This window comes from Staurois parvus, unplaced genomic scaffold (genome assembly GCF_062004578.1).
Source record: "Staurois parvus isolate SC_StPar_1 unplaced genomic scaffold, SC_StPar_1.0 ptg001158l, whole genome shotgun sequence".
Classification (NCBI taxonomy): Eukaryota; Metazoa; Chordata; class Amphibia; order Anura; family Ranidae; genus Staurois; species Staurois parvus.
This window is the reverse complement of record NW_028318954.1, coordinates 1,520,459-1,545,000: the sequence shown is the minus strand read 5'-3', so window position 1 is coordinate 1,545,000 and position 24,542 is coordinate 1,520,459. Positions and strand designations below refer to the sequence as shown.

The 24,542-nt window shown below is 45.4% G+C and overlaps 1 protein-coding gene across 3 annotated transcripts in view; it reads right to left on the bottom strand.

Annotated features, from left to right (window-relative positions):
- The window catches only part of SH3TC2 (SH3 domain and tetratricopeptide repeats 2), a 144,825-nt gene that overhangs the window by 113,827 nt on the left and 6,456 nt on the right, over window positions 1-24,542 (bottom strand). For 2 of the 3 annotated variants that reach the window (XM_089659464.1, XM_089659465.1), the window contains exon 1: window positions 18,414-18,548. The exons of the other annotated variant lie outside the window; for it this stretch is intronic. In XM_089659464.1, coding sequence (XP_089515590.1) covers window positions 18,414-18,465 — 52 coding nt within the window. In that variant the 5' untranslated portion in view covers window positions 18,466-18,548. Of the gene's footprint in view, window positions 1-18,413; window positions 18,549-24,542 lie in introns of those variants that run through there. 3 annotated transcript variants of the gene reach the window in all.

Genomic DNA, 24,542 nt, shown 5'->3' with positions numbered 1-24,542 from the left:
AGGAAAGGAATCTGTTATCACCAGTGGCTCCCTCAGGGGTGTGCTACCCCTACAAAAGAGAATGGAGAGGAATGTATGCTACAGCTGTGCATGAATGAAATGCTGATATGCTGACCACTGTGACCCTTAGGCCCCATTCACATGGGTGTACTTAAGCATGTGAATATACTGAGTAGACTTCATTCAAAATTGAAAAATAATCTGTGAAATTAATTTCAGTCCTCGTTCATAATGATGCACACTGATGTGAGTCTGATGGGCAGACTCACAGACATTGCAAACTCATATGCTTTTTTTTAAAGCGGTAGTAAACTGCAGCTTGAAAAAAAAAATTAAAAAAAAATTCCCTGCAAAATAATATCATAATGTGCTAATACAGGGCTTAAAATTTCGAGTCTAGACCTGCTAGTCAGGTACAAACCTTAGTCTCCACCAGTTGCCCCACCCAACCTTGCCCAGGTACGCCTCCAACCCCACCCCCATCCTCCAACCCCACCCCCAGCCCTGCCCCCAACCACGCCCCCTTAAAGTTTATGAAATTAAATTTTTCTTTAGAATAAAGAGTACAAAATATAAAAAACTGCAATTATAACATAACGGGTGTCTCCTCTCAGCAGAGTAGAGCGGACCTCTCCTGCACCTGTCCCCTTAGTGGCGCTGCGAGTGTAATGGCGGTGCCGAAGAATTCGAAAACCGAAACTCAGCTTCACAATGAGGCTTGGAGCGCAGGTGGAGCTGCTCCATCTGTGCTCGCCACACAAGGATTTTCCCTCGCATTTGGCAAGCGGGCGAGCGGCTTTTTCAAGCCCTGTGCTAATATGCATCGCATACTAGCACACTATGAAGCACTTAAAATTAAGCCCTCCAGCGGCGCACTGTCCCTGCTGCAGAGGCTTCCATCTTCACCCAGTCTTCGGGTTCTCGAGCTCCGGTTCGTGAGCAGCTCCGGCCATCTGACTGGCTGATCCGCAATGACATCACTCCCACGCATGCACACGGGAGTCTCGAGCCATGGCACAGTGCTCTGAAGTAACAGCATCAGGATGCCATTCCTTCACAGCGCATACACCATATGTCAAAAAAAGCAAATATCTCCTAAATGGGTCACTCCTGTGACCCATTTTTAGCTGACAGCGGGCTGAAGCGTGCTTCACTTAGCCGGTCCAGGCTGGGGAAAGATCCCAACTTTATTTGTTTTATAATTTATTTTTTATTGAGTTTTAAAAGACATACAACAAACACATAGTTGCATAGAGTTGTGGAATAACTGTCACAAAACAATGAAAGAACAAAAAGAAATAGGCTCATCAATGAGTTGCATATACATACATACAATGTCAGTGCATAACAGTGAATTTGCCAGCAGTATCAGAACTCTGAGTAGACATATCGGAAACAAAAAGATCTCACGGTTCCCAAATTGCTTCAAAAAGGGGGACAGAAATAGCATGCATAGCAATGAGGTACTCCATTCTAATCTCAGAGAGAACTTTCACCAATTCCGACCACGTAGGAGGTGTAGTAGATAGACAGTGCATAGGAATGGTTCTCCTGGCCGCTGTCAAAACATGGGAGGATAGCTTCCTGGCAGATTTGGATAGGCCTGTAAAAGGCAGGTCTAATAAAAAGTGGATGAGATCAAATGGGATATGGACCCGTAAAACTAGCTGCAAAAAGCTAAGGACCTCTCTCCAGAAAGGTGCAATGTGTCAGCAAAGCCAGAAAATGTGGAAGAGTGCCAGTTTCCTCACCACATCGCCAGCAGACAGAAGAAACACCCGAATTGCGGGAAAGAAGAACCTCAGGGGTCTTATACCAAAACATCAAAATTTTATAGGTGTTTTCTTTATATACCACACATATAGAAGACCGGGAGGCAGCCCACCAAATCCTGCTCGATTGATCTAAGTCAATATCGCGTTGAAAGATTCAGGGCCACTTTTACATATAAAGATGTGTATCAGAGGAAAGGGGACAGGTGTCTTGAAGCAACTTATAGAGGAAATTAGACAACGTTGGTATGGACCCTGAATGCAGAAGTGTTCAAAGAGAGTAGGATTCTCCAGGGTCAGGGAGGAAATCTTGGAGGAGAAGTGTTGTATCTGTAGATAGACATAATACTGATGGGGAGGCATATGAGTAGCTTTTTGCAACTCAACGAAGGGTCTAAACTTTCGGGTCACTGGGTGAACTAAGTGTTGCAGTTGAAATAGGTTGGCCTTGGCCCAGGAACTTATACGGGCCGGGGATTAGGATTAAATATGACATTGGTCAGAGGTGAACAAAGGGATGACAGGGCAAATCTACCCCTACACTACCTCCATATAGACAATGTATAATGCATGGTCCCAAGCAGAAGATGCTTCTGGGAGGCGATTTCAATGTTGGTCATAGACCAGAGTAGAGATCAAGGGCTCAATGGACCCAGTTGCAGCCATTCAATCTCGGCCCATTTTTGGGAGTGCACTGAGAGGACCATGAGAAAAGAGTACAGAGGTGAGTGGCCAAATAATACAACACGAGATCTGGAGCCCCCAGACCTCCCCTAGATAGTGGTGAGAGAAGGACTAAATGGGCAATTCAGTGAGATTTATTATGGCAAATAAAATGGAGGAAGGATTTCTGAAGGGAATGTAGCTTAGACATGGGAATAGGTACAGGAAGCATCTCAAACAGGTACAGAAGTTTAGGGAGTATGGTCATTTTTAGCACATTAATCCTTCCGAAAAAGGAGATGGCAAGGTTGTCCCAAGATTTTAAGGATTGAGAAATAGCGAGAAAAAGGGGGGAGAAATTAGCTTCATAAAGGAAGTGGTAGGAGGCAGTAAGGTTGGTACCTAGATACCTCAAGGAGTGGAGGCACCAGCAATAGGGATAGTTTGATTGAAGAGAAGATAAAATAACAGAAGGTATGTGGAGCAGTAATGCTTCAGTTTTAGACATGTTGACCTTATAACCTGAGAGGACGCCAAAGAGCTGGAGAGTACGATGTAGAACAGGTAGAGTAGTGTGAGGCTCGGTCAGTGTCAACAAGATATCATCAGCGAACAAAGACAGCTTAAAGTCACTATTGTGGGTGCGCATCCCATGGATATCAGGGTTGGATCTGATAGCTATATCCAGGGGTTCCAAACAGAGGATAAACAAGGGGGAAAGAGGGCATCCCTGGCGTGAGAGTAGGGTTCGGGGACTTATTGACAAGGTCGATCAAGTCAATGGTCCTCCTAGTGTTATCTGCAGCGTGTCTAGCTGGGACAAAGCCCACCTGGTCTCTGTGTATAAGCTTGGAGATACATTTGGCCAATCTATTGGCTAGTATTTTCATGAACATTTTGTAGTCAGAGTTCAATAAAGCAATGGGGCAATAATTATCTGGAAGGGAATGGCTTAGGGATCACAGAGATATATGCGCGTGTAAAGTCATTGTGCGGGCGAGACCCCTTCAGGAGATCAGGAAACAAAGTTAGAAGATGAGGGGCTAAGATGCCAATAAAGGACTTATAATATGAGTAGGGAAGACCATCCTGTCCTGGGGACTTGTGAGTGGGAAGATATTTCACAACATCCAATAGTTCTTCAATGGAAATCTCTGCGTTCAAAACTGTAACATCAGAGGGTGATAAACACGGTAAATGTAAGGAGTCAAAAAAGGGGCAAAGCAATTATAAAGCTTCTCATAGTATTCCCCAAATATTGTAGCCATAACATGAGGGTCGTATGTAGGTTTGCCATCAGACTGGAGTAAATAGCCCGGTGAGGAAGAGGACATTTGAGATTTAAGTCTATTCAGGAGCATACGGTGCGGTTTATTAGAGAACTCATAAAACTTTTGCGTAGCCCAGGCGAGAGACTGAGCAGTTTTATGTAGGTCAAGAGCCCTAATTTGATCACGTATATAGGAAACCTTCTGTAACTGAGGTATTTAGCAATTAATCGACATTCGGCTGTGGATAACTGGCGTAAAAGGGATTGCCTGGCACAGACAGAGGTCTTCTTTAAACGGGCGCCTTTGGAAATACAGAGGCCTCTAATGACAGCCTTATGGGCCTCCCGGAGGGTAGAGCATGAAGATACTGAGCCAACATTGAAGTGAAAGTAAGCATCCAGACCCCGAGAGAGCTCCTCTTGAAGTTGTTCCAAAAGCAACAATGGCAAACCTTAGGGGTGGAGTTAGGGAGGAGATCAAGTGACAGTGAAGCATGGTCCAACCAAGTGATCTCCGAAGAAACCAAAAAGGGGATCAGGAGGGCGGTGACAAAGAAGGTCTAATCTAGAGAACAAGTGATGTGGAGTAGAATAAAATGTGAATTGCTTATGGAGAGGATGTTTGACCCACTAGGCGTCCAAGAGACGATGCTCCCGAATCAGTTTGCGGAAAGCCTCCAAGGAGGAGCATAGCCTCTTCGACAGGGCAAAGAGCACCTTCCTATCCTGATCATACATGGAGTAGATATTGTCAGGGCAGGAGCTGAGGAACGGACAGGCAGGCCTAACAATGTAACGCACTGGCTGACGACAACCACCACCCACAGACCGAAGTCCCTCAGGGCGCGGAGTCTAAGTCCCAGGCTGCCCTTCACCAGGGCCCCTGATGGTGGGGATGGACTTGACGCAGCCAGGAACCAGGTCACGGCCCCCAAGACACCTCAGCTGCGGTAATGGCCGCCGCCAATGGCGTGTAGCTGGTGGAAGAGACAAAAGAGTAGTCAGACAAGCCAGGGTCAACAACAACAGGACAAAACAGTACAGGACAGCAGACGAGAATCACAGGTCACGAGCCGGGTTCAGCAACAGAGGGTCAGATCAAAGGAGAATACAAAGAATAGTCAAGTCACAAGCCGAATCAGATACCAGGAGAGTCACGAGAGTCAGAACAGAGTAATAGCAACACAAAGACACAAGACACAAGTGCAAAGAGCATGTGCGGGCCACAGGCTTATATGTCATCAGCCACACCCCTCTGGGGGATGGACCACAGAAACCTGAAGGCATAAAAGGATTCCCATCATGCACAGCAGAATCCAAGATGGACGCCAGCACATGGAGTAACATAACCTCAGGGAAAAGGTAGGACCTTGACAGTACCTCCTCCTCAAGGGCCCCTCCCCCTCCGCAACTCAACAAAAGGTTTCTGAGGAAAGCGGGTATGAAAAGCGCGGAGGAGGGCAGGAGCATGGACATCCGCGGAAGGAACCCAGGAATGCTCCTCGGGACCATAACCACGCCAATGAACCAGGAACTGTAATCGACCGCGCACCAATCGAGAGTCCAGGATCCGGCTCACCTCATACTCCTCATGACCGTCAACCCGGACAGGACGGGGCCGAGGAAGAGAGGTAGTGAAGCGATTGCAGATCAGAGGTTTCAACAGGGAAACGTGAAAGATATTGGAGATCCGCATCCCAGACGGAAGGGCAAGGGCATAGGCCACCGGATTCACTTTGCGGAGAATGCGGAAAGGACCGACAAAACGGGGAGCTAGTTTGGGTGTGGGCACCCGAAGATTGAGGTTGCGAGTAGACAACCACACCCGATCGCCGACCTGGTATGAAGGAGCGGGAAACCGTCTGCGATCAGCCTGGAACTTCTGGCGCTGAACCGAGTCCCTCAAGGCCCTCTGAATCTGCCCCCATGAAGAACGCAGGGCAGCAAGATGGTTCTCCACAGCCAGAATGTCCTGTGGTGAGAACCTCTCAGGTAATACCGCGGGTTGGAACCCATAGTTGGCCATGAAGGGAGACATCCCGGAGGAGGAGTTGACCGCCGAGTTCCTGGCAAACTCTGCCCACGGCAGGAGATCAGCCCAATCGTCCTGATGGTCTGAAATATAACACCAAAGGAATTGTTCTAAGGCCTGATTGGAATGCTCCGCAGCCCCATTGGACTGCGGGTGGTAGGCTGAAGAAAAGGAGAGACTAATACCCAACTGGGAGCAGAAGGCGCGCCAGAATCTGGACACGAACTGACTCCCGCGGTCTGAGACAATCACCTTAGGTAACCCGTGCAGGCGAAAAATCTCCCTGGAAAAGACCGTGGCCAGTTCTTGCGCTGTGGGTAATTTCCTGAGTGGAATGCAATGGCACATCTGGGAAAACCGATCGACGATCATGAGGATGACCTATGACCCCGAGACACCGGAGGTCTACAATAAAGTCCATCCCTAGATGTGACCAAGGACGCTCCCCATTGGGAATGGGTTGCAGAAGACCCAAAGGGAGATGCCGTGGAGACTTATTCTGGGCACAGATCGAACATGCCGCTACATAAGAGGCAATGTCGGCACGGAGGGTTGGCCACCAGAATAAGCGAGAGACGACCCAACACAGCTGGTTCTTCCCCATATGCCCGGCAGTTTTGGCGTTATGGTAGGTACGCAGCAGGCGGGTGCGCAATCCCTCGGGTACGAAACATCTACCCTCCGGCTTCCCGGGAGGAGCATCAGTTTAAGCCGCCAAAATCTGCTCCCCAAGGGGAGAGGTCAGACTGGTGCGAATGGCAGCCAGGATCTGATCTGGAGGTATAAGTGAGATTGGCTCAGAGTCCTCCCTGGACAACTCAGAGTATTGCCGTGATAACGCATCAGCCCTGACATTCTTGGAACCAGGCAAATATGAAACCACATAGTTGAAGCTTGACAAGAACAGAGCCCATCTGGCCTGGCGGGGTGTCAATCTCTTGGCCTCCGAAAGATAAGTCAGGTTCTTGTGATCGGTAAGAATGAGGACCGGAACCGCGGTACCCTCGAGCAGGTGCCTCCATTCCTTGAGAGCCAGAATGATGACCAACAACTCCCGATCTCCAATCTGGTAGTTGCACTCAGCCGAGGAAAGCTTCCTGGAGTAGAACCCGCAGGGAAGTAGGGGTCCATCGGGCGACCGACGCTGAGACAGGAGAGCCCCTACTCCCGTCTCGGAAGCATCAACTTCGAGGACGAAGGGCAACCCAGGATTGGGATGCGAAAGAATCGGAGCCGAAGCAAAGGCAGCTTTCAGAGCCTCGAAAGCTATGATGGCCTCGGATGGCAACTCGTGAGGGTTACTCCCCTTCTTGGTTAGGTCAGAGAGAGGCTTTGCCAATGTGGAGAAGTTCCTGATGAACTTCCGATAGTAGTTGGCAAAACCCAGAAAGCGCTGAATGGGCCGAAGACCATTGGGACGAGGCCACTGCAGAACCGCCGCAACCTTCTGAGGGTCCATGAAAAATCCCTCCGCGGAAATTATGTAGCCCAAAAAGGCAACCTGGGATCGATGGAACTCGCACTTCTCGAGTTTACAAAAGAGTCCGTTCTCACGCAATCGTTGCAGCACCTGCTTGACATCCTGGACATGGGACTCCATGGAGCTAGAGTAAACCAAGATGTCATCCAGGTAAACCACTACGCACTGCTGCAACAAATCACGAAGGACATCGTTTATGAATTCCTGAAAAACCGCGGGCGCGTTACACAATCCGAAGGGCATCACCAGGTATTCGTAGTGCCCAGTTCTGGTGTTAAACGCGGTCTTCCACTCATCCCCCTGTCTGATCCGTACGAGGTTGTACGCCGCCCTAAGGTCGAGTTTGGTAAAGACTGTTGCCCCCTTAAGGCGGTCGAACAACTCAGAAATCAAAGGAATTGGATATGCATTTTTAATGGTAATCCGATTGAGACCCCTATAATCGATGCAGGGCCTCAATTCCCCACCTTTCTTCTTTACGAAAAAAAAACCCGCTCCTGCTGGGGAAGTAGACTTAGTGCCCCCGGGAAAGCGCATCCACAACGTACTCCTCTATGGCCTTATTCTCCGCAACCGAGAGAGGGTACACCCTGCCACGTGGAGGAGTGGCCCCGGGTTGCAAGGATATGGCGCAGTCGTAAGGACGATGCGGTGGTAAGGTACCAGCGCGTACCTTATCAAACACGTCCCGGTACTCCCCATAGTCGGTGGGCAACGCAGAGTCCGAGGAGGCACACAATACCTTAACCGGCCCCCGGATGCACCCGGCCCCACACTGTGGAGACCATGAGAGAATCTCGGCTGTTTGCCAATTGAAGGTTGGATTGTGCCTCTGGAGCCAGGGATACCCCAAAACCACCGAATAGTGTGGGGAAGAAATCACCTGAAAACAGGCCAACTCCCTGTGAACAGCCCCAATGGCTACCTCTATTGGCAGAGTCTCGTGGGTAACCTGCGGCGGTTGCAGGGGCCTGCCATCTATTGCTTCGAGAACCAATGGGGCAGCACGAGCCTGCAGGGGAATGGAGTGCTGTGCAGCAAACGAGCTGTCCAAGAACAACCCACCGGCCCCAGAGTCTACCAACGCCTGGGCCGTCACCGAGCCCCCCGTCCAAGAAAGGACCACGGTGATCAGTGGCTTATCCTTGCGGAACGCCGGGGACGAGGAAACTCCACCCAAGATCTGTCCCCGACATGATCTCAGGTGCGAGCGTTTCCCGGACAGACCGGACTAGACTGCCGAAAGTGCCCACCGAGGCCACAGTACAGGCAGCGACCCTCCCGACGCCGAGCGGCCCGCTCCCCCTTGGAAAGGCGAGCAAACCCCAGCTACATGGGTTCCCCACCAGACAAGCTATCCCCAGGAGGCATGGGAGGAGAGGGAGGAACGGGTGGGACAGAAAACGCAGGTGCCAGTTCCTTGAGTGAAGGCCTCTCCCTGAGCCTGGTGTCAATCAGGATCAGGAAAGAGATGAGCTCCTCCAACACCACAGGCAGTTCTTTAGCTGCAATCTCGTCCTTCAATGTGTCAGAAAGACCATGGGAAAACGCAGCCACCAGAGCCTCATTGTTCCAACCGACCTCTGCCTCCAGGGTACGAAACGCTATAGCATACTCGGCCACGGTCCGTGAACCCTGATGCATGGTCATGAGCAGCTTGGCCGCTGAGGCGGAACGAGCCGGTATGTCGAATACCCTACGGAAGGCATTGACAAAACCGGAAAAATCTTGAATCACCGGGTCATTCCTCTGCCATAAGGGATTTGCCCAGGCCAAGGCCTTGTCTGAGAGTAGTGAAATTAGGAACCCCACCTTTGACCTCTCAGACGGAAAGGCGTGGGGTATTAATTCAAAATAAATACCCACCTGGTTGAGGAACCCACGACACTGACTCTGCTCACCCCCAAAGCGCTGTGGAAGAGGGGCAGAACCAGTCATACCTCTGGGCGCCGCTGATGCAGCCGTCGAGGTGGTGGACGCAATAGGTGGAGAAGCAGCGGGAGAGACCACCGGAGCGACTACCGGCCTAATAGCACCAGGAGCAAGGTGTGCAGTGCGTGCAAGCAGAGTTTGCAACGCCTGAGCGAACTGATCCAACAGGTGATCCTGTTGATCGAGTCTGGCGACTAGCATTGGGAGCGAAGGCGTGCCTGCACCGTCAGGGTTCATGGCACTTGTGTAATGTCAGGGCAGGAGCTGAGGAACGGACAGGCAGGCCTAACAATGTAACGCACTGGCTGACGACAACCACCACCCACAGACCGAAGTCCCTCAGGGCGCGGAGTCTAAGTCCCAGGCTGCCCTTCACCAGGGACCCTGATGGTGGGGATGGACTTGACGCAGCCAGGAACCAGGTCGCGGCCCCCAAGACACCTCAGCTGCGGTAATGGCCGCCGCCAATGGCGTGTAGCTGGTGGAAGAGACAAAAGAGTAGTCAGACAAGCCGGGGTCAACAACAACAGGACAAAACAGTACAGGACAGCAGACGAAAATCACAGGTCACGAGCCGGGTTCAGCAACAGAGGGTCAGATCAAAGGAGAATACAAAGAATAGTCAAGTCACAAGCCGAATCAGATACCAGGAGAGTCACGAGAGTCAGAACAGAGTAATAGCAACACAAAGACACAAGACACAAGTGCAAAGAGCATCTGCGGGCCACAGGCTTATATGTCATCAGCCACACCCCTCTGGGGGATGGACCACAGAAACCTGAAGGCATAAAAGGATTCCCATCATGCACAGCAGAATCCAAGATGGACGCCAGCACATGGAGTAACATAACCTCAGGGAAAAGGTAGGACCTTGACAGATATCGAACATAACTTGTCTAGAGTCTGAGAGAGAAATAACAGCTGACCAGAGTTGGGTGCGTACAGATTCAAAAGTACAAATGGAGAGCCCTCGTACATACATTCCAACAGGACATAGTGACCATGTGGGTCAACTCGAGAGGAGGAGACCCTAAGGGAGCAGTTTTTCAGAATCAAAATAGCTAATCCGGCTTTCCCGGAGGGATCAAAGGCTCAATAGGAATGTGGAAAGCTCTTGGAGGCAAAACGAAAAGAGTCATCCTGTTTGAAATGGGTTTCCTGAAAGAATATAATATCTGCTCCTTCAGAGCCATCCACAGTTTTTGGATTGAAATAAGCCCTTTGACATTATACGACAACAGCCTTAAAGTCATCATGAAACAGCAATGGGTGTAGCAGCTGGGTAACCTGAGCATACAGAAAAATTATCATCGATAAGACAAAACGGAAAATAACAGAGACAAAGAACCAGGTGATTATCATGGCAACAAGCCTAGTACAAACAAATGTATCACAGAGAACAGAGGCCACAGGGACTATGGCCAGAAACAAAGATATCATCAAAAATATGTACCCGGAATATTGGAGATATCCCGAGTCATCAGGGCTGGAAGCCTGACACACTAGGGGGCAACACGGCAGCTGTCCCTAAATGACAGGTGCCTACCTCAGATAACCACCTAACAGCTATAATCAGGACACAAAAATGAGGGAAAGATAATAGAAAATACCTAAGGCACACATGGGAGTGTAAGAGCCCATTTAACAAGGCGGGAAACCTGATATCTGGAAGAGTCAGGTGGTGAGGCCCTCCGAGCCAGGAAGTCGGGGCCGTTGGGGACTGCGTGGAAACCTCTTCCTCCCGGGTTTAGTGGGTGTCCAGATCTTGCGTGGAGTAGCAGAAGACCTGGATGGTGTAGGTGGTTGCAAAAAAGCCTCTTCCGGCAGGGGAGGGAGTCCCAACTGTTTAAAGAAGGAGTCTGCTTCATGTAGATCACGGAGTAAGACTTGGGAGTTATCTTTGCAGACAACCAGCTTAAAAGGAAATCCCCATCGGTAAGTAATACAGTGCTGCTGGAGATGAGTGGAAACCGGCTTCAAGACACGTCTCTTTGCCAAAGTAGTGGGGGACAGGTCACTGAAAATCTGAAGCTTATTCCTCTTAAATTCTGATCCACCCCTTTGTCCACTGTCCCCAATCCATCTTCTGATAGCACAGAGCTCTAGGAGTCATTCTGCACATGCTCAGTTTAGTGTGCATGGCTAGAAAGTTTTTTTTTCCTCTGGGAGGGTGCATGTGATCAGCACAGAGCCAATCAGCACTGTCCAGAGAGAGGGTCAGGGGTCCTATAGCCTCATAGGACACATTCTGTGTACTGTGGGAGACCAGATATAGTGAATGCAGGATCCTGGGCTTAGTAACACTTTAAACACAAAATACAAATTGTATTATAATATGCATCCCTCCCTTATATAAAACTCATGTGTGCCTTCTTTTTGTAATCTTTTCCTTTTTTTTCTGCAATTTTACCTGGTGACCCTGTCCGAAATAACCTTCTCATAGGGTGACAATGCTCACTGTGTCGTACTGCAGGAGTGGCAGTGTCACTCTCTGAGCCATGCTCCTAATCAAACCTACAGGCGGACATTGGCATTGCCATCCTCTGAATTAAGCTCCCAATCAGAACTACAGGCTGATGTTGGCATTGTCACCCACTAAATCACACTCAGAATCAGAACTACAAGAAAACATTGACATTGTCACCTTCAGAACCATGCTCCCAATCATAACTACAAACTGACACTGGCATTGTAACCCTCTGAACTAAGTTCCCAGTCAGAACTACTTGCAGACATTGGTACTGTCACCCTCTGAACTAAGCTCCCAGTCAGAACTACAGGCAGACATTGGCATTGTCACCCTCTGAACCAAGCTCCCAGTCAGCTAAAAACAGTCAAATTATTCACCAGTGTTCATAAATAAAGTCCTTCAAAACTCTGATTCCAATAAGGAAAAATTCCAAAATCTTTGCTGTCGAGCCCTCCAAATTGGCTCCAAAGGAAAATGTGAACCTCAAAAAAAGAGAAAACTTATATAGTGCATTACCTTTATTAAATCAATCCTCAAAATAATAAAACCAAAAATGCACTGTGCACTTCAAATAAAACGTGACCACATAAATGATAATAAACTCTGTGTAACAACCGTCATCGTGAATCACTCTGTGAATTGAGATAATCCAAGTGACAATACAGTGTGCACTTCTAAAGTGTAAGGAATATATACCCTTACCAAATGACTATAGAAACACGCATGTAGTCCAGCAGGGGATATATTTGTATAGCTTTAAAAAAAACACCTTCACAGCCTGAGTAATACTCTCATAGATATCATCACATCCTCATAAGTACTCTCATAGATGTCATGATGGCCTTAATTGGAGTACTCCATAGTACCCTTATTACCCATGCTCCACAGATATATATATAGATATATGAAAAGGATATAGTGTAATTCCATTTAAAACTTCACAAATATACTTTATTAATGCTCTTACATGAATAGAAATCAAAAACGCCTTATTCCCATGACTCCAAACCTCGGAGCAGCTTCCAGGAGTGTTTGGTATACTTTTCCACTACTCAAGATGGCCGCTCCGCTGCTTCCGGTTTCTCTTGTTTGCGTCCGATGGCACGTCCCTTGACATGTTTCATCACTTCCAGGACTTAATCATAAGGGGAATCAGAGTTTTGAAGGACTTTATTTATTAACATTGGTGATTAATTTGACTGTTTTTTAGGGTGGAGATTGCACGGACTTTCACGTATATTTATTTACTTATTGGAGTATGTTTAGAGCATATTAGGGTGAAATTTAGATTATTATACTTTCAAGGGTGAAAGATAGACCTTTATGCTTTAGGGTGTAGTTTTTATAGATTTGGATACTGTATTATATTTATTTATTTAAGCTCCCAGTCAGAACTACAGGCATACATTGGCATTGTCACCCTCTGAACCAAGCTCACAGTCAGAACTACAGGCAGACATGGGATTGTCACCCTCTGAACCAAGTTCCCAGGCAGAACTACAGGCAGACATTGGCATTGTCACCCTCTGAACCAAGCTCCCAGTCAAAAATACAGGCAGAATTTGGCATTGTCACCCTCTGAACCAATCTCCCAGTCAGAACTACAGGCAGACATAGGCATTGTCACCCTCTGAACCAAGCTCCCAGTCAGAACTGCATGCTGACTTTGGCACTGTCACCCTCTGAACTATGATGCTCCCTATTAGAACTACAGGATGATGTTGGCATTGTCACCCTTTAAATCACATTTCCAATCAGAACTACAGGCTAACATTGGCATTGTCCTCCTCTGAATCACAGTCCCAATTAGAGCTACAGGCTGACATTGGCATTACTACGCTCTGAACAAAGCTCTCAGCCAGAACTGCAGGCTGACATCGGTATTGCCACCTTCTGAATCAAGCTCCTAATTAAAACTACAGGCTGACATTGACATTGGTGCCTTCTGAATCAAGCTCAGAATCAGAACTACAGGCTGACATCAGCATTGTCAGCTTCTAAACCACACTCTCAATCAGAACTACAGGTCGACATTGGTATGGTCATCCTCTGGACCATGCTCCCAATCAGAACTACAGACTGAAGCTGGTACTGTCACCCTCATGCCAGTCATGGCACAGAGACCCACCAATTCAATGCAACCTTTTTCTTTTACATTGCCCCTTGGTCTGATTGGCAGGGACTCCCAAAGGTCTGTGTACTCACGGTTATATTGTGCTCACACATACCAGAAGCTGTAAGTAATATCAGCTGAGATATGCACAGCACTCAAGATTTCCTGTTAAGGTGACTGAACCCTACAAATGAATTTTTCCCCGAGGGTTTAAATCTACTTTAAGAAATCCTTAGCAACCAATTAGAAATAATCTTTCACTGTTCATGCTACTGTACACTAAAATCTGATTACTCTTTGCAATACTTTCAAGCATGGCATCACTTCAAAGAACAACCCTGGTAAGAAGCACTTCTAAAATTTCCAGTGATATCATATAATCTTATTAAGATAATAACACTTGTATCTAGTCTTGCACAGATGTATCTGGTAGACAAAATGCAACAGCTCATCAACTCTAAAGTGGAGTGACCATATATCCAATATCCTGTCTAACAAATGTGAACAGGGAAGATACAATGAGGTCAGCACATCAGAAGATTCCATCTCTCCCTCCAAGAAATAGCACTTACCAGTCACTTAAAAACTCAATAGTAAAACTCCAAAGCTTTAAAGTGATTAACTCTTTCAGACCAGAGCTTAAAAAGCTGACATAAAAACATTATACAGGCAACAAGAGCTGAAAACGCTCATATCCGCTAAACATAAAGCAACATGTGATTATATATTCTCAAACAATGCAATGCAAGATGTCTAACCAATGCCAGAGGTTTTTTGGAAATATGAAGAATGAAGCTTTCAATGTTCTCATTCTTCATTAAATTGAAAATATTTAACATAATACTGGATTGATAGGATATTTTTAGTGGCGCTGAAAGAGTGAGCAGAGGCTGATCAACTTACTAGGTCAATCACGAAGTAGAAAGAAGGAAGTGATATTCTCAATGAATTGTATTAAAGAGTATCTATGGTCAAAAATTAAAATCAATATTAATTTCCACGTTGTATTTGAATCATTACTTGCCTATTCCTGTTAATATGAATGATCTTGAAGTTTGTAAAGTTACTTTGTGAAGATCCCCACACATTTACTTCCTTGAATTCTGTGACATATATGCACAATTCCCTGTGAGTAGGCACTACTGTGTCACACATTTCACAGAGTCTGCCTTCTGAGCTACAGAATAGACAGGTGTGGCTCATTTTGTTTTGATTTGAAATTCAGACATTTTATTATTCGGAAATTCAGATGTATCTGAATTTCTAAATATAACAGTATGAGTTTCAACAAATCTGAAATAAACATTAATGAAATAACGAAATTCATTTGTTTCATTCAGATGTTAGAAGCATCCGAATGAAACAAATGATTCCAATTCATTCGATATTAACTGGCTGTTAAGGAGCGTGGCGTTCTTAACAATTATGACCGATTTGCTGTCAACAGAATTCCCCGCTGACAGTAGAATACAAACAAACCTGTGCTGGCAAAATGGGTGTGGATCCTACCCCCAAACCTGACCCCCCCAAACCTGACCCGTGGAGCTGCATGCTCATATAGGGGTCTAGTATGGACTTTGGGGGGCACCCCGCGCCGGTTTTTCTTTTTAATTTTGGCGTGGGGTTTCCCTTAAAATCCATACCAGACTCGAAGGGCCTGGTATGGATTGGGAGGGATCCCCACATTATTTTTGTGTGGGGAGCTCAGTGAATTCAAGCGTGGTACCGTGATAGGTTGCCACCTGTGCAATTAGTCCATCCATGAAATTTCCTTGCTACTAAATATACCATGGTCAACTGTTAGTGGTATTATAACAAATTGGAAGCAATTGGGAACAACAGCAACTCAGCCACAAAGTGGTTGACCACAAAAAATGACAGAGTGGGGTCAGCACATGCTGAAGCGCACAGTGCGTGGAAGTCACCAACTGTCTGCAAAGTCAAGAGCTAAAGACCTCCAAACTTTGTGTGGCCTTCAGATTGGCACAACAGTGCGTAGAGAGCTTCATGGAATGAGTCTCCATGGCTGAGCAGCTGCATCCAAGCCTTATATCACCAAGTGCAATACAAAGTGTCAGATGTAGTGGTTTAAAGCACACCATCACTGGACTCTAGAGCAGTGTAGACATGTTCTCTGGAGTGACCAATCATGCGTCTCTGTCTGGCAATCTGATGGATGTGTCTGGGTTTGGTGGTTGCTAGGAGAACAGCACTTGCCTTACTGATTGTGCCAAGAGTAAAGTTTGGTGGAGGGGGGATTATGGTGTGGGGTTGTTTTTCAGGGGTTGGGCTTGGCCCCTTAGTTCCAGTGAAGGGAACTCTTAAGGCGTCAGCATATCAAGACATTTTGGACAATTTCATGCTCCCAACTTTGTGGGAACAGTTTGGGGATGGCCCCTTCCTGTTCCAACATGACTACGCACCAGTGCACAAAGCAAGGTCCATAAAAGACATGGATGAGCATGTTTGGGGTGGAAGAACTTGACTGGCCTACACAGAGTCCTGACCTCAACCTGATAGAACACCTTTGGAATGCATTAGAGCAGAGACTGTGAGCCAGGCCTTCTCGTTCGACATCAGTGCCTGACTTCACAAATGCGCTTCTGGAAGAATGGTCAAATTCCCATAGACACACTACTAAACCTTGTGGATAGCCTTCCCAGAAGAGTTGAAGCTGTTATAGCTCCAAAGGATGGGCCAACTCAATATTCAACCCTACAGACTAAGACTAGGATGCCATAAAAGTTCATGTGCGTGTAAAGGCAGGTGTCTCAATACTTTTGGCAACATAGTATGTGTATATATATATATATATATATATATATATATATATATATATTCTGTTTTTTAGTTATATTTGGTATTTGGTGCTGGGAAAGTCTCAATGTTTTGAATAGAAAGAGAAAAGAGGAAAGAGATGACCAGCAGACAGGCAGCACTCACACCATGCAAGAAGATGTTTCAAGTAATCTTATACTGGATTGTCCATAAAGACTATTGTTTACATTTCTAGTACAGTTCTGATGTTATAAAGGCAAGGTGTATGCTGTAACTGTAGAACTTTAAATGACCCAGAAAGCAGAAGGATTTTGCTCTAGATTACATACAACCTTTTAATTCTGAGTTGATCTCTCTTTCAATAAAATGTAGATGTTAGCAGTATATCCTGCTGAAAAAGTACGTTTTAAAACAGTTGTTAAAGTCTGTAAAGTTTTTTTTTTAATTTACTCCTGTTCATTGCTGGCATTATGCTGACACGTGATCACAAATTCAAATTGTTACGATTGCTTTCACACAAGCATTTTTAATTGCCTAAAAATGAATCGGTCAGGATATTTTTTTTTCATACAGTCTGAGGGCTATCTTCCTGGCACTTGCTGGCAATTCCACAGTGTTTATAAATGCTGTTCAGATGCAGGATAGAGGGATACAGAGTACCATGGTTACTTTTAAAATTTGTTCCTACCCATTATTAACTTTTAGAGTCAATTCTCACCAGGCTGTACTTTTTTTTAGTGCACAACACCAAGGCACACAAATGAGCATTTTGCCTTGTCATGCAGTGAGACTGTGCTGGAATAGCTGCCTGACACAGTCCCACTGCACCTGGTATGAATTGGCCCTTAGTTTACCCTAATCAGCCCTAATTAACTACTTTTTCCATTAAACCATTATTTTTCTGATAATTTTTTGGTTAATTTCAATTTTTTTTCTAACTATTATTATTTTAACTGTTCTATTTTAATTATTTACTGTTATTTATTACAGGTACTTATATAGCGCCATCAATTTATGCAGCACTTTACATACACATTGTACATTCACATTGGTCCCTAACCCTCAAGGAGCGTACAATCTAAGTTCATACATATACATATTGGGGCCAATTTAGACAGGGGACATTGAACCTACCAGCAAGTTTTTGATGTGTGGAAGGTAACCAGATTACCCAGAGGAAACCAACGCATGGGGAGGATATGCAAACTTCAGGCAGGTAGTGCCTTGGTTTTATATTCATGTGGTTAATTTTTTTTTTCATGTTAAAAAAAGTGAGAAAAAAAAGTTATTTGACTTGTAAATAATTTTACTTTCTACCAGAATCATAACTTTTGTGCCATTTTATACAGAGCAAATTATAGAATAAAATGTATATTTTTATGTATAGCAGCAATAATTTTTAAAGTAATAATTTTCAAGGTAGGAAAAGTATTTTTTATTAGTTTTGCTATGTTTTTTGGATTGCATAAACAATACTTTTTTGCAAAAAATATCAGAAAAAGAAAGCATTTGAGGGTCAGGGACTGATTTGAATGTACAATATATATGTAAAGCGCTGCGTAAATTGACGGCGCTATATAAGTACCTGAAATAAATAAATACATTTGCTCCTAAAAAATATATCTGTATTACTTTGTTATGTAATGAGTTATTGCCAAATGAACAGGCCCATAGCAGAAATGTAAAGATTGCTCTGGTCCACAGGGGTTGTACTAATGTGGGAGCGGTAGTGGTTAAATACTATCAAAACATGGAAATCTTTACATTTGCATTTAAATTATAGATTTATTGATCCCAAATAATACATAAGCCTTACAAGAAAACATACAGTAAAAACAGCACTGATTTTATTGAAATGAGTGTTAGTTGATTAACAGTTAGCTTTTCCTTTCTCTAGACTGACCTGGGCACCTGAAGAGCTTTCTCACCCAGGGGATCCCCAAACAGCAGCCCATTGGATTGAGGTTCTGTCACATCGAGGCACAGAAAACACCCTGAGTACAGAGCAGTGCCATGCCTCTGCTGTGACACGGTCTTGGTCCTTACACAATGCATCTTTTGACAGCGCTGCACATCTGTGGGCAGGAGGAGGAGATGGAATGGCAGAGGGCTTGACAAATGAGAGAAAATGACTCTCTTATATGAATATGAGTTCCCTGGCAACACGATGCATTTGATGCATTGCCCCCACTGCCTGCTCCTAGATTCCTGGCATTCCCTAATTACTTTTGGCCTGTTTCCTATACTCCCACCATACATTTTTAAGTCTTTGAATGTATCATTGCCACATGTTATCAAGAGATAATTGGAGAGGAAGAGAGAGAGAGATGATATCATAGATACTTGGAGAGAGAAAAAGCAGACACATTTTCTGTCTCCATACATTGTAACTGTCATTCTACTTCTGCAAACAGATTTAAAACTAGATACCAATTAATGTGGTTATGGAACAAATAATGAATTGTATTTCCATTGTAAATGCAGTTAGTAAAAGTATCCATATTTGTTTCAGTTTCAGTCTCCTATACAGCAGCACTCAGACTAGGAGAAGGGGCAGCACTGGAAGCCACCTAGGTCTGCATTATGTAATGTAATGGGAATGAGAGTAAAGTGAGCAAATCAGTGAGATGACACTGTCCAGTCACAAGCTGGAGACAGGGAGGGGATCAAGCTTTCAGTCAGATCAGCCTCAGGCTGTATTGTGTAACAGAGCTGTGTAAATCTCAGGGCTGCATGGACAGAAACACAAATCCTTATATATGTTTAACCCTTCTATATTTATTAGTAAGTGTGTGTTAGTCCCTAAGGACTGATTCACACCAGATGCAGTCCAGTGCATTTTTTATTTTGCATCAGAAACACATGGACAGTGTTCAACATGGATTCCAGTGGCCCTAGTTCACACCAGTGTAGTCAACAAAAGTAGAGCATGTTGCATTTTTGTCTATGGAATTGCACTGTAACACCCTGCTGTTTGATACAGGATGTTGATGTCAACTCAAGATGGCTTTGTCCTGCAGAACAGTAGTGTGCAGACATGGAAGAGCAGTTCTATGGAAATTTAATGCTGAATCACAGGACTTTGCTGAGGGGCAATGCAATTAGAAACTACATTTCCCAGAATAGCTGATGTGTGGGCAGGAGCATATATTTATATATTACACACATACTTACACACACATATAGTTAGGTTCATATAGATTTGGACACAGGCACAATTTTTATACTTTTGGCTCTATATGCCACCAGAATAAATTAAAACAAAACAATCCAAATGAGTTTGAAATGCAGACTTTCAGCTTTAATTCAAGGGGTTGAACATAAATATCAAGTACAAATTTTAGGAACTGCAACCATTTTTATAAACTGTCCCTCCATTTTCAGGGGCTCAAATGTAATTGGACAAATGAATATAATAATGAATAAAATGTTCATGTTTAATATTTTGTTGAGAATCCTTTACTGGCAATGACTACCTGAAGTCTGGAACCCATGGACATTACCAAAGACTGGGTTTCCTCCTTTCTGATGCTTTGCCAGGCTCTAACTGCAGCTGTCTTCAGTTGTTCTTTGTTTGTGGGCCTTTCTGCCTTTAGTCTCGCCTTCAGCAAGTGAAATGCATGCTCAGTTGGGTTGAGATCAGGTGATTTACTCAGCCATTGCAGAATATTCCACTTCTTTTCCTTCAAAAGCTCCTGGGTTGCTTTTGCAGTGTGTTTTGGATCATTGTCCATCTGTACTGTGAAGCGCTGTCCAATCAACTTTGCTGCATTTGGCTGAATATGGGCTGACAGTAGGGGCGAACTGACCATTTGGGAACTTGGGCACTGCCCCATGAGATGCCCCTGGTACCTTTTTCATAGGCTTTTTGGGTGTGGTTTGAGTGTGGGCAAGAACACAGGGGCCCCATGGTCCCCTATTGCCCGGAGGCCCCATGACTTGTCAGTCCGCCCCTGGCTGACAGTATATCTATAAACACTGCAGAATTAATTTGGCTACTTCTGTCTTCTGTCACATCATCAATAAACACCAATGACTCAGTGCCACTGGAAGCCATGCATGCCCATGCCATCACACTGCCTCCACCATGTTTTACAGATGACATTGTGTGCTTTGGATCATGAGCTGTTCCAAGCCTTCTCCACACTTTTTTCTTTCTGTCATTCTGATACAGATTAATCTGAGCTTCACCCATCCAAAGAATGCTTTTGCAGAACTGGTCTGGCTTTTTTAGATGTTTTTTGGCAAAGCCTAATCTAGAGAGAGGAGTGTGTTGATCGCCTAAGAACTGGACCAAGCCATTAGAGAGAAGGGAGGCAAGGAGAATCTGCTGATCCCTGACCTTGCTGCTTGATCCAGAGAGCTGATCTACCAGCAAGTGATCAAATTTACCAGCAAGTGATCAAATTTAACTCTGCAGGCAGGACTGGAGAGTTCGAGTGGGCCCCATCTGAACAGAGAGAAAGACAGCAAGGATCCACCAGATGCCATTCCTCAGGTGAGAGAGTGCCAAGCATTGCCTAGGGAAAAGAACACTGACACTTGCTCCATAGTTGCTATTTCTTCCACACAGTTGCGGCCTAGTTCCTCCAGCCATTATTATTTAACCACATTTGACACAACCCTGACACCAGCACTGATAGCAGGACAGCCATACCACAGGCCAAACCACAGCCATGTCACGATCATCATCAATTTAACCTTTGTGAGGAGACCTTTTCCTATTGTGCCAATAGTCTTGCAGTTCAGAGAAGAGCTACTCTGTATCAACAATTACTTCTACCAGCTTACCATCCTTTTTCTTCAAATCTGCTAGTGACCAGTGCACTTAAAAGGACATTAAGGACACTTTGAAGGGGAGTGCTGTTCCTCCTTTGCGTTATTCTGCAGAGAATCACTAATCACCCTTCTTCGCAGAAGACTCTCCATTGTACATAAGGGGCATTGGTTACACCAGGAGTAAGGGGTTCTTTATTTCAGGCTACACCCCTGCTATTTATGACAAATTTGTTTTTTAAAGTTTTTTACTGGAGATTAACGCAGCGCTGTAATGCAAAAAAATGGCCTGGTCAGCAAGGGGGGTAAATTCTCTGGAGGGCAAGTGGTTAACATGGATTCCAATTGCCTTAGTTCACACCAGTGCAGTGCATTCTAGTGCAGTCAACAAAAGTAGAACGTGTTTCATTTTTCTCTGTACACATCTGGAACATGGGAAAACACAGCAAAAACACCCTGCATTAAAAAAATGCATAATAAATGAGAATGCAGATACGTATCCAGAACCCAGAAGCTGTCATGTAAACCAGCCAAAAGGGACATTTGGAAAGGTTGTGCTCTTAAACAGTAAACACCACTTGATGAACAAAAGCAATAAGGCAGCAAAGAACAATGATTATGGTAACTGACATTTTGGCAGGAAAATTCACATCCAATATTGAAGTAATCTTACCTGTATACTGAACTAGCAGTTTTATCTACAACATCAAGCTGCGAGCTTCCTGACCACCCCTTGTGAGGCGGTTTATCCTTACTGGAGGTAATGTTGCTCACTTTGTGAGTGGACATTATTTTACATAAAATAGGAAGGTCAATTCTGTTTGATATACAGGCCTTGGAAAAGTCTTGTGTGGTTCAGTGATGTCGCCTAATTTGTCCCAGTGATTTAAGTTAGTCAATTTTCGTTAATGTTGGAAGCATATTTTTGTAGTTTTGGATGAGTGTGGTTAATGAGGTAATATAAGTCCAAATTAAAGATTGATTCAAACCCCAATAAAGGCACGTGGCCAAATCTTTACCACATTCACATGTCTGGTGTTACAATATTTTTATTTGTTGTTTATATTGGGGATTATGAGTAGGGTGGTAGTGTGCATGTACAATCCCAAGTCAAAGTGCAATCAGAAACCAGCAGAAGGAAAGCTGTGAGATGGCACCAAATCCCAGGGACACAGATTGCTCACTAATAAGTGGAATAGTGTTTATACACATAATCAGGGGCGGACTGACTATTCGAGCACTCGGGCACTGCTCGAGGGCCCAGGGTCAGTAGGGGGCCCCATGAGATGCCCCTGGTACATTTCATTGGCTTTTTCATAGGCTTTTTTGGGTGTGGGCAAGGACACAGGGGCCCCATGATCCCTTATTGCCCAGGGGCCCCATGAGTTGTCAGTCCACCCCTGCACATAATACTACATACAGTACATGTGGGTAACAATCAGTGTACAGTTGTCAGAACACAATCAGACTATACAATCTACTAAAGACATTATTCACACCTTGTGTTTTTCACCTGCATAAGATGTGCCATGATCATGTGGTTTCATGGTTTCACTTGTTGACCTGTACGTAGAGTCTTTTGTAGAGTAAACATTCACATTCCTGTATCAGCAGTTTCAGTTTATGTAGAAACATGAGGTATTTGGATTGGCATTGCACAGGTTAATATATGACCTCTGTCTGTATTGTGAGAGCTGACACTCCTCCTCCAGTCTCACCCTGGCTCTCCTGCCTCCCGATTCAGCTCCCGAGTATGATGATTGCTCCCAGGTGTTCCTGGCTCCTCCCAGTTGGTGGAGTGCTCTCCTCCCAGCAGCTCATCTGACCCAGTGTCCCCATCTCCACGTCCTCTCCAGGGAAGGATGCTGGGGATGTGAGGACCAATCAAGCTCCCCAGGATCTGCCCTTCCTCTCCAGTACCCAGGATTGTCCTCCCCCAGGGTGCAGCACTGTAGATAAGGAAGGACTAGGAGCTGCTCCAGGCTGTCAAGGCTGAGGATCTAGGTGCTGCAGAGACCAAAGGTGGGCAAAGCCAGCAAGTACACCCACCAATCTGCCCACTCTGTCCTGGGAGGTCTTAAGTGGATAGAGGACATGGCTGTGGGAGAGAGGGGGATGTGAAGGGGGTAGAGGACATTGCTGTGGGGGATGTGAAGGGGGGTAGAGGAAATGGCTGGGGGGGTGAAAAGGGGGGGGTAGAGGACATGGCTGTGGGTGGTGGAGGTGTGTGAAGGGGGGTAGAGAACATGGCTGTGGGGGGAGGGGGTTGTAAAGGGGGATAGAGGAAATGGCTGTGGGAGGTGATGGCGCGTGAACTGAATGAAGCATTTTCATGTTTACATTGCTTTAAGTTAATATTATTAAAGTTGTTGTTGTTAATATTTATTTGTGTAACTTTATTCAGCATTAATTATTTAAACAGTGTAATTTCATGAGATAATGTGTGAGGACGTGTTTAGGGGAGGAATTAGGGGAGGGGCAGGGAAGGGGTAGGGTGGGGAAACTGGTGCCGAGTAACTCTGAAGGCCTGGCTAGTGGCTTAGGACTTTACATTTTGAGTCCTGGTAGAGGGGGAGGGGATTTGTGCTAGGAGGGATGATTGGGGGGTATTGTGCTAGGAGGGGAATTTTTTTGTTGGGGATTTTTGCTAAGATAGGGGATTGGGGGGAGGGGAATTTGTGGTGGGAGGGAAAATTGGATTGGAGTGCGGAAGAGGATTTGGAAGGGAAATTTCAGAGGCAGCAGATTTGTGCTAGAAATAGGACATATTTTTTTGGGGAGAGAGAGGATTTGAGCTGCACGGGGTGTGGGAGGGGAAAGTTTTGTACTGAGAGGGTTTTCAGCAGGGGGTGGGTGTGTACTGGAAGGAGAGGGTATTTATGTTTAGGGGGTAAGCATGCAGATTAGCACTCAATTTCTTTATTGGGGGAGGGGATTTGCTGACAAACAATACTAATACATCTGGGGGTGGGGGGGGGGGGAATTTGGCATGTTCATCCTAGGTTCTCGATGACCTTGTCTCGGCACTGCTGCTGAGCATAATATGAGAGCTGACTGGAGGAAGGTGACACACCCTCCTCTTCATATACTCAAAAAAACATACAGAGCTGAGGATATGATCCATCGTCTATGTGCTGGAAAGGAGACAGTAATTCTTCCCAGAGTTTGAGGTGCTGATAGTAGAGACAGGAGAGTTTAGAGAAGAACTGGACTCTGTGCTTTGTTCATTTTCATGTCTAAGGTTTACAACCACTTT